Source organism: Chinchilla lanigera, unplaced genomic scaffold, assembly GCF_000276665.1.
Source record: "Chinchilla lanigera isolate Chin_1 unplaced genomic scaffold, ChiLan1.0 scaffold00013, whole genome shotgun sequence".
Taxonomy (NCBI): domain Eukaryota; kingdom Metazoa; phylum Chordata; class Mammalia; order Rodentia; family Chinchillidae; genus Chinchilla; species Chinchilla lanigera.
In genome coordinates, this window is record NW_004955414.1 from 797,656 (window position 1) to 808,452 (window position 10,797).

At 36.1% G+C, this 10,797-nt stretch overlaps 3 protein-coding genes across 5 annotated transcripts in view; 1 reads left to right on the top strand and 2 right to left on the bottom strand.

Annotated features, from left to right (window-relative positions):
* Positions 1-10,797, bottom strand: part of LOC102023894 (chromosome unknown open reading frame, human C11orf54) — a 29,008-nt gene that overhangs the window by 17,647 nt on the left and 564 nt on the right. The gene's annotated exons all lie outside the window — the stretch shown is intronic.
* Positions 1,469-8,587, top strand: Taf1d (TATA box binding protein (TBP)-associated factor, RNA polymerase I, D, 41kDa; the record flags this gene model as incomplete). The annotated part of the gene is given in 9 exon segments (XM_005379694.2): positions 1,469-1,553; positions 2,028-2,412; positions 3,095-3,270; positions 3,668-3,722; positions 4,178-4,348; positions 5,301-6,392; positions 7,043-7,077; positions 7,432-7,478; positions 7,848-8,587. Coding segments are annotated over 5 exon segments (846 nt in total). The 3' UTR covers positions 4,337-4,348; positions 5,301-6,392; positions 7,043-7,077; positions 7,432-7,478; positions 7,848-8,587.
* The window catches only part of Cep295 (centrosomal protein 295kDa), a 54,036-nt gene continuing 51,821 nt past the window's right edge, over positions 8,583-10,797 (bottom strand). The window contains 6 exon segments of the mRNA XM_013511832.1: positions 8,583-8,670; positions 8,758-8,790; positions 8,792-8,864; positions 8,933-9,032; positions 9,632-9,778; positions 9,927-10,020. Coding sequence (XP_013367286.1) covers positions 8,632-8,670; positions 8,758-8,790; positions 8,792-8,864; positions 8,933-9,032; positions 9,632-9,778; positions 9,927-10,020 — 486 coding nt within the window. The 3' untranslated portion in view covers positions 8,583-8,631.

Here is a 10,797-nt window from a genome sequence, read left to right on the forward strand (position 1 = left end):
TTTTTTGGTGGTATTGGGTATGAAATCCAGGGCCTTACCACTGAGCTGCATCTCCATTTTTAATTTTTTATTTTGAAACAGTTTGGTAAGTCAATAGCGCTCAATCCTCCTGCTTCAGCCTCGAAGGGTGCTGGGATTACAGGCCTGCATCATAATGTCCTACCTTGTTTTGAGAGATCATCTAGCTGACTTGCACAAGGTGTGGATATCATTTTAGAGCAGCTTTTATTTAATGACTTATTTACTCCTGAAATTAACAAAACACTTAATGGGTCTGTTAGGCATAACAAATTGAGGTGTTAGTGATTTTCGTATTCCTGTATTTGAAATATTTTGCAAGTTGATCATGTTAGGGTTTGTAATGACTTACCTGTTTTCAAGTATACTAAGGAATAAAAAAATCATGGGAGATTAAGTAATTAATGAAAATAATCTTTTTTTTGTCGTTTTGAGACAGGGTCTCACTGCAGTTCAGGCTGGCCTTGAGCTCACTTTGTATCCCAGACAGGTCTCAAACTTGCCACTATCCTCCTGCCTCAGCTTCCCAAGTGCTGGGATTACAGGCGTGTGCCACCACGCCCGGCTTTTTCCCTTTTTTTGTTTGTTGTTTATTTTCTTAAATTTTTCAGTATTTGGGATTGAACCAAGGGCTTCTACACTGAGGTGTATTTACATCCCTTTTTAAAATTTTTGAGACAAACTGGCTAAATCACTAGTTCAATCAGGATGGGCTTTAACTTTTTTTTTTATCTTCATCTGTTATGTACTCTACCAAGAAGATGGCGACACAAGTAGTGTTAGGATATTAATGCTTGGCAAAAACTTGAACTCGTGTTTCCACCAATAATGAAATGAGAGGTAATGTGACAAGGTGGTTCATAGATGAGACCAGGAAGGAACACTGAAAGAGGCAGTAAGTAAAGTTCTAGACCAAGAATTGGACGGAGATGCAGTCTAAAGGATTATTATTTCCTGTTATGTAGACAGGCACACTTTTTGCCTTCTGGCTTTCTTGGCATAAAAGTTTTCCCTAGGAGTCCACCTTTGATTTTGGGAAATGCCTGTTTGGCTAGTATTTGTGGTTAATAAGCTCTTGTACTCAGAAGCTTATTGGAATTAAGTACTTTCAGAGATTTTCCTACATTGCGTAGGTTTAGAAAGCAAAAGCTGAAATAAAACTTACCAGTGAAAATTCTAGTTTTAAAGCAATTCTGAGATGGACTCTCCCTAGATCTTGGGGGTTTTTTGTTTTTTTTCTTCTGGTACCAGTAAGCGAACTCATGACCTTGCACTTGCCATGCAGGTGCTGTGCCGCTGAGCTGTATCCCCAGGTCCTCTCCCTAGATCTTAAAAGCCTAAATTCTCTTAGGCATGGCCTAAGAACTTTTTAGTAGATACTGGCTGTATATGTATGTCAGCATTTGTTTAGAAAGGCTACACCACATTTACTGAAATTTTGTGATTTCAGAAACTTAAAAAGTGATGGATAAATCAGTAATGGACCCTGTTACCTGTATGACATCTGATACAGCTGTGGAAATTGAAAATCAAAGGTAAATGGATTTACAGGGAGACTGGATTTGGTAAAAATGTTGCATTAGAGTTGGAAATTATAAATCATAATTGATGTTAATAAAGATAATTATCTAAATTTGGTAAAGAAATTGGCTAACACCTTACTGAAATACATTTTTAATTCAGGGAAATAAATTTTCCTAGTATCTTGACTTCTGGCTGAATTTCCTTTGGTGGAGGGCTAACAGGCTAGTTTATTTTAATTTTTGTAGTAGGCTGTTAAGAGAAAGTTGTAATGTCCAGACAACTTCTGGGAAGTTTACATCTTTCTCTTGCAAAATCAAATTTTTTTTTTTTTTTTTTTTTTTAGCAAATGTGACCATTTGGCGGTCAGGATTTAATAGCTATCTGGTACTGAGCCATTACCCTTTAACAGTTTTTTATTCTGAGCATGTTCCCCTAAGTTGGTCTAATAACAAGCATTTAGTAATACGAGAAAATTTATTTTCTAGTGATAGCTCTTCGTCTGGTAGCAGCTTATTTAAAACACAATGTGTACCTTTACCTAAACGGACTCAAAGAAACCCTGTGAAGAAATTCGTACATAACGTACATAAACCTGAAAGTGTTCAAACAGATTCATCAAGTGACTCATCTATAGAACCAAGACCATTGACTTTGAAAGCTATTTTTGAAAGATTTAAGAAAAAGAAGAAACGTAAAAAGAGAAAATACAAGCCAAAATTAACACCAAGAGGAAGACCAAAAGGAAGGAGAAACACTAGAAGATCACAAATAGATAAAAAACAAATCAAAGACAAAGGACCAAAGTTCCCAATTTTACAATCTGAAGATGGAAGGAAACCATTACCTTGGAGGAAAATTTTAAGTTTTGAGGTGGGTCAGTTTATATATATGAATACAGATAGCTAAAATATCTGAAATGTTTTGGTACCTTTTGAATTGCCTAAGATAAAAGGAACAGTCTGCAATTTTGATATTCTGTACTTAAAAGTGGATTTCATACTTTATTTTCAACTTAGGCTTCTGGGTGAAATCTTCCCTGGCATATTCCTTAGGTGAATATGAAGGGTCAGTGTTCAGGTCTCCCTGTATGTATTGCCTTGAGCTCATCAATCCTAAAACATGACATCCACTTTTCTGTAAGCCATGTTAAACCCATGTCTTTGCTCTTCAATAAATATTTTCTTAAGCCTACCTGTCACTTCTTTGAATTTCTTTTTTTGTTGTTGAGATACGGTCTTGCCATGTAGCCCAGGCTGGCCTCAAGCAGAAGGCCTCTAAAGGCAGTCCTCTGTCTCAACCCCCAGTGCTGGGATTACAGGCATTTGTCACCCTGCCGAGCTAGCTGTTATTTTCTGATACTTAATCCTAAGAGTAGATTCTTGGAATATTTAAGAATTGTATGTTGAATGTATAGTTAATACATCCCTTGTCAGACCTGTAATTTTGAGAATACTTGTTAAAGAGTAAAGTGATAATCAATGGTGTGTTTGGTCCGGAAATGCTGAGGAGTTAGTTTTGCAAGGCTAAGACAAAATTTTTTCTTCACATGTAGCAAGCTGTGGCAAGAGGATTTTTTAACTACATTGAAAAACTGAAGTATGAACACCACCTTAAGGAGTCACTGAAACAAATGAATGTTAGTGAAGATTTAGAAAAAGAAGATTTTGATAGTCGTAGATACAAATACATGGATGATGATGGCTCCATTTCACCTATTGAAGAGTCAGAGTAAGTTGCATCTTAAAATGTCTTTGCTCATTTTTAAAATTATTTTGTCATTATTTTTTCTTTTTGGTTTTTTTGAGTTTTGCTATGTAATCACCCTGGTCTCATGCAGTCCTCATTTAGCCTCCTTTAGCCTCACAGGTGCTGGTGGGATAACAGGTGTGTGCCACCATGCCTGACTCCAGGTTTTTTGTTTTTGTTCTTTTTAATACACAATTCACATAAAATAAATGGACAAGTTAGAATTACTGCATTTGAGCAGATTGGTCAAACAAGCCATCCTCTTTCAATGTTAAATAGGATACAGTGTTTGTACCTTCACTAATAGTGCTCTTTCAGGCAGGTAGTACAGTCTTGTCAGAAAACTGTGTATGATTTATGATACGTTTTAATGTTACAGAGCAGAAGAAAGGACAACACATCTTGAACATGATGAATGTGATATCAAACTGGTAGTAAGTGACTTAATTTTAACATTTGAACAAGGCAGGCATTGGTAGAGGAATTTTAGGGGGGATTTTTCTTTTTTTTGTCTGATGTTCCATGTAGCCCAGGCTGGCCTAGATCTCTATCCTCCTGCCTCAGTGAATACCACCATACTCAGCTTTCCATTTAAATTTTGAAAAAGACTTAATAACTTTTAAGAGAGATGAAAGACTAGAAATGGTAACTTTTAGATACACAATAATGAGAAAATGAGTTTTTTTTTTTTTTCCTCCTGTGCTGGGTATCCAACACAGGTTCTTAACACAGACTAGGAAGTTCTGTAGCCCTTAAGGGAAAGCATATTATAGGTCTTGCTACTTAGGCTCTAAGAAAATACACAAATGTTAGTTCGGGTTTTTAGTTTCAAGTAACCTAGCACTTGCCTGTATGTAATTATTTCTTAATGCATTTTTTTTTTATGCAGGAGGAGAGTTGTTTCATAAAATGTTCTGAATTTCCGAACAAGATGAATGTGTATTTACGAGAGAATAACAAAGAAGCTGCTCTGACTATACAGAAGGTTTCTAAGGCCAGAAATACTGGACAGAGGGCAGAAAGATTTGAAAAGGAGACAAACTTGTGAATGTCAAAGAAGGTAAACGATACAGGAAGTGATTTTTTTTGTTTTGATAGGAAAAAAGGACTAAAGATGATTAATGTGGAGATAACCTGTTGATGAAGGTCTTAAAACCAAGAACTAAGGGAAAAAAAACTGAACAAGTTTGTAGAAGAAACTAAAAAATACAAAAACATTTCATATTTTCTCACTGGGAAAAAGCTGGGATACCGTGTCCTGTATACATAAGTCTTGCTATTCATTATCAGTGCTTGTTACTTTCAGTAAGAGCTTACAGGTATAATGGACTACTGAAAGAAGATGTTAAAGTCACTGGCATCCAACCAGCTTCATTAGATTCTTTGGAACACACTTTTTAACCCCAACATGAGGTCTTTGGTTTGATTCCCAGCAGCTCAAAAATAACTTCCTAGTATACCTGGAAAAGAGTTGTACTATTTCAGTTGCTATTTTCCTTACGATCACCATTGTATAGCTTACTGTTGTTAAGCATGTGTTGCATTGTACAATGGCACTTGTGTGTGTTTTTGTCTTAACTTGTGGACTAAAACTTAATGAACAGGTGCAAAAAATAAATCCTCTTTTGCAACCCAGAACTCATTGTTTGGTATGAGTTTTGATACATATAAGAAGGAATATTATCGCTAGGTGCAGTGGTACAAGACTATCTGAGATCCTGGGACTCGAAAGCTGAGGCAAGAGGAATTCCTAAGTTACAAACTGTATAGTGAGACTAACTCAGAAAACAAAAAATGAAGATAACCTAAGGAGGAGTTAGTTTTGCAAGGCTAAGACAAAATTTTTTCTTCACATGTAGCAAGCTAATACAAATTAAAGTGATGATGTTAGTATAAATTTTATTCTGAGCATGAAGTTAATACAAAGCGCAGGATATGAGCAAACTGTATAGATTTGGTATTCCAATTTTTACATCGTGGCACACGAAGATACCTTTTTTCTTTTCTTAAAGGCTTCTGTTTGACCATGGGGTTGGAGTTGAAGATATGTCTTACTAACACAGTAAGTAATATCAGATTAAAAATTTCATAGATTTTAATAAAAGATTGTTAGCTTTCTTTAATTCCAGTTTGGACACTGATTGCCAAAAACCAACCTTATATTTCAAGTATGTTACATTTTGGGATGGTGCCAGTTATACTGTTCTTCAAACATAATTGACTCAGAATAAGCTGTGAATAGACAAAATGTCAGCAGGCAGTATTGAAGGTCATATGGTTCAGACTAATTCATACTTGAATTTTTTCTCCTTAGTTCAATTGAAGTATTTAGCTGGTGGCATAGGCTCATAGTCCCTGTACTCAGCAGGCTGAGGCAGGATTACCAATTGAAGCTCAGCCTGCCCTACCTTAGTGAAACAATCTCAAAAATATAAATAACAAAGCTACTTGATGATACTTGCATATTTTTCAGTCTTTGTTCTGGCTATTGAGTACTCTGGCCAGTAAACAAACTCTTTAAAAATCATTATGAAGTGGCCTTTTTTGGGCAATTAAGTAGTTTTCATGTCCATTGCTAATTCTGCATTATTTTGCTGAAGCACATCACAGTTCCTGCTTGTCATTGGTATTCTAGGGTGTCGTGAGGTCTATCCCGATGGGGCTTATCCTGTGGCTGCACATCGTTGGAAACGCCTCATAGAGTAACACTGGTTTTGCTTTGCTCACAGGTCTATTTCTTAGGCCTGTTGATAAGGCACTACAAGACAGCAAAATATATGAAAGACCTAATAATCTTTATTTTAACTTTAGATATTTATTTGCACATCCTAGAGGCCTGTACTACTATGAATAGCTTAGGTAAGCTTTAATTGTTGACAGCATAATACTGTATTCTGGGAGCATAGTTCCAGTACAGATGATGAATTTAACTGTTCAACTGCTGGGTGATATAAACATGAACTAAACTTAATTCTGACAGCTGGAGATAGCTATGAAGTCTGCACAGTTAACTTAGATTTACTGGAACTACTTGTTGTCATTCTAAATGTTCTATTTTGTAATTTCTCTGTAGGAAATGAGTGAATTCATGCGTGTTTAGAGAAGTAAGTGAATTATAAAAAATTAACTGTAATTCCAATTTCTTTAAATTTGCATTTTAGGTATAAAACAGTTAAGATCTTGGCAAAAAAAAAACAACGCCTGATCCATGTATTTATAAAATGAAAAATGGGAGACTATTTTGCACAGCCATTTATACAACTGGAAGTTGTACATGGTTTATGTACATATGTAGCATACATCCCTGGGACTAGTTGGCTGAGCAGCACTGACCCTAACTTGCATTATGGGGTATTGCACCTATGGCCTTGTGCATGCTTAGGCAAAAAGCATTTTACCAGTGAGTTAATCCTTTCTGATCTGACTTAATTTCATGTGTAAATTGAGCAGATATGGATTACAGCTCTTTTATGTAGTGACCTCATTATAATAATTGGTAATAAATGTTAACTGGAAGTATAATAGAGGGTCTTCATACTACAGTAATGACTGCACTGTGGTATCTGCACTCAACAGTTGATTCCTGCTGGTGTGTTCAAAAGACAGTGCTATAGAAATTCAGTATCTGGCATCGTTGGTTTTCTTGGCTTCGTGCATGTTAAACCTGGTATTTCTATTGATACATTATTTTATGGTTTCTTATTTATTCATTTTACTACACTCTTCTATGTAATAATACTTTTTTTTAATATAGGGTGTCAGAGCAAGGCAGATCCATGTACCATAAATGTAAGGTGTTTTCTGTTCTTTGTTTCCCCCAGTTGGTAGCGTAACAACAAATTGCATACAGATGTAGAAGCCTTACATATGAATATGCTCTGGAGGAGCTTTCACAAAGCCTCATTCTAGATTTGAATGGGCACTGTTGATTGGTGTCCAAAATTGGTCAGTGTGGCTAAAATTGAGACACAGGTCATGCTTCCATCACAGTAAATGTTTACAGTGGTGACAATGAGACCTGTAACATTTTGCTTAATACTGGAAAACGGTGGTTTTCAATATTAGAAGTGAATGGTTATGAAATACTAATAGAGTCTAGATTATGTGCCAAAATGCCAATACTACATACAATTTGAATTCTAGGCTCCCAAAATGTAAATTTCTGGAAGAAACTGGATATAAGACCACAGGTAAGTAAGATTTTAAATTTTTTCTTCAAAGGCAAAAAAGCTACTTAAGATTTTCCTGTCATGGGTGTATGATGTTATGATGATGGGCAAAATGTTCAACTGCTCTGAATGGGCTGAATGAAAATAGCCTCTCTGAACATTCACAATGAGTACAGTTTTAGAATGTTAAGTTTCTTGAGGTTCATTTCAGTCTCTTATAAATTGTGTATTACTTGAAAATAACTGGATTGAAGAATAACATAGCTAGTGAGAAATTTTCTAAGGTTGGAATTTCAAGGTTTGGATATGGGATTGTAAGTACTGTTGAAATATAGGAAACATTTTGAATAAAATTATCATATAGTAAATATGAATTGCTTCTTTACACAGGAGTTTTGAAATTATCATGGTCCATATTCAAGACAGAAGAAGTGTGACAAGTAATTTCTATTTTTATCTTACCCATAAATCACTGGAATGTTATAATGGTCATTACCAAGGCTTTTAGAATGAAGTTTCTCATTTGCTGTGGACATGACCATAAAAAATTTTCCCACTAGGTTTTTCTGCCTGCTATTTTGTTAGCAATCAACCTGTTGGGAACATTACACTGAGTAGGAGAACACCGTACAAGGCATGCTTAGATCTCTGGATGCTTGCTTTCCCTAGTTAATCTACAGTGTTAACCTTAAGATTAGAAGCAGAGAACCTAAGCTGCCTCCTGAACTCAGTCATGACTATATAATTTGTTTTCTTATGTAGAGCAGATGAGAATGACTGGATTAAGAATCAGTTTTTTTCAAAAGGTATGTACAGATGAGCAAAGGTTCTGCACAGGTCATTTCAAAGAGGGCTTGTGGGAATATGAAACCAAGAGCTCTTAACGCAGTGACCACAGAATGAAGTTCTCTACAGTATGTCATAGTCACTCAGTAGTGCTATGTTTTTCTGAGGAGACACAATATTGAGCAAGCTGTGATCCATGATGGGAAACAGATATGCTTCAAAGTTGTAACCATCATCTTTTCTCTTTTCAGGGCTATCTTGGGGACAAAGAACCTCATTAAAGTGACCTTAATGAGTATTAAATCACATGTGAAATTACTTAAATAAAAATGCATTTAATTTTTGCTTTATGTCCTTTATTTAAAAGCTTTAGACATGTTGAAGAAAGTCAGCACATACTTTTGGCTCGAAGTTTCTCTAGTGTTTTCTGGGAAGGGAATAAAAGTTACATAATCAGGTTGAATTATGGTATACATTAAAAATCACACTGAGGGGTTGGGCTAGGAGGCCTCACCTTATGAAATTCTTTGGCTCTTGCTCTGTTTTGGTCTCAAAACATAAGCTTCTTGTTTTGCTTTCTCTTCCTTTTGTTGTTTTATTTCAGATAACTGATTATATAACCTGTAAAATGTTCATGGAATTAGGAATAAAGTTTGCAGAAAAGCTAGCAGAATATAGCAAACAGGTACCTTGTAGACCTTTTATGTATGAGTGCCTGTTCCATCCTTCTTTCTTCAGGAAGACACACTCTAACTTTACTCGTACCCTTGAGGCTACTCAGAGAAGAACCTGAGAAGAAAGTGATTTCTGTTTTGCTATTTTATTTTTATACTTATGAAGTTATATGTACAGTATAGTTTGCTCCTATAATTCCCTTCTCTGAATCTCCCATTCCAATCATCATCCTTGTTGACATTTCTTACTTCCCCTTCCTCTCACCCCTCACTCTAGATCCCATGGTCCCCTTCTATCCATCCTTCATCACTCTTTGTACTTTGTGTTGCCCAGGTATATTTCAGCATTCTCCATTCCTACAAAATCTCAGGTTTTTCATTTTGTCAGCTAAAGAGCCAGTTTTGGAAAGAAAAGCAGTCATTGAGAAAACATGCATTGTTGGGGGGAATTAAATTAGTACACAACCATAGTACAACCATGAGAGAAATCAGCCTGTATACCCTTCAACAGATGACTATATAAAAAACATGCATGGGATGTCTATAATCAAATCAAATACTATTCAGCTACACAGTGGTTTCTTCCTAAAGGAAAAGGGCTGAGAGTATATAACTCAGAGAAGCATGCATAGGTGCTGGGTTTGATTGTTTACCACCAAACAAGTCACAGCCTTAAAACATTCCAGAAACTCAAGATAGATTCTTAGAATATACCTATGGATGACTTTTCCTTAACTGTTTTGAATTGGGAACGTTCAGAAACTCGAGTTTTACTCCATACTTCTTTCTGCCTTTGGTAGGATCTCTCCATAAATGATTTTTTTCTCTTAGCAAATGCTTCTTGTAAGCTCTCTGGTACAGCTGTAAATTTGAGGGAATTAATTCTGTTAAATATATCTTCACATTTGATCTTAACGCCAACTATAGGCATATGCAGTTTTTTTTTTTTTTTACAATAATTCAGCCTCTTAGAGATGTGGAGGCTGATAACCATATATGTAGGGCATACCTGTAGATAATGTTGATTTCTCCATAGAAAGCTCTGATACAAATGGATAAACTGAGGTTTCTGTTTCTGACACAGCAGGCACAAATTCACTCACCTAATTGTAAGAAAGTCAAAGATGAGGGCAGTTCAAAGTCTTAATGTTCACTGGGAAAACCAACTTTCCAAGAAAAGCTCTTTTAAGAACTTTCTTTTGGTTTCTATTAGGCCTTAGTTTCCAGCTTCATTACTCCCAAATACAGCCACCAACCTATTGGTGCTTGTTGACCAATACAGTAATACCTCAGTTCACAAACACTTTGCAAACAAATCTGTTCACAAAAGCATTCAGCCAAAATTTGCTTCCACTTGCAAACTGCATTTAGCGACAACCACATGATCTTCCCCACAGAAACAAATCAAATGCAGCCATCTTTCCCAAAATCATAAAACGAAGTTTATACATCAAGGTACCACCAAATCTGCATATGTACTAACAACACTCTTGAGCATGCTCTTTATGAGTGGAAGACTGGTGGGTAGATCTCTTGGTAGAGGGAATATGAACTTATGCCTATGTTCTTAGTTCCCATTGTTGCACCTTAGGCTTCTGCCTCAATAGCTTTGGGATAAAGACATGGCTTTATCTGATGAGCAGCTGCTAGAAACAACAGACACCAACTGGCGAACTTCCATTTTATCTCAGCATTTCTATCCATAAGTACATAACCTCTTTATTGTCTACCCTTTCAGAAATTTAAATTGTGGTTCTGCAATTATTTTTAGGTAGAAATGCCCTTCCTTGGGGCTGGGGATTTAGCTCAGCGGCAAAAGCGCCTGCCTGGCAAGCACAAGGTCGTGAGTTCGGTTCCTGGTACCGGAGAAAAACCAAAAA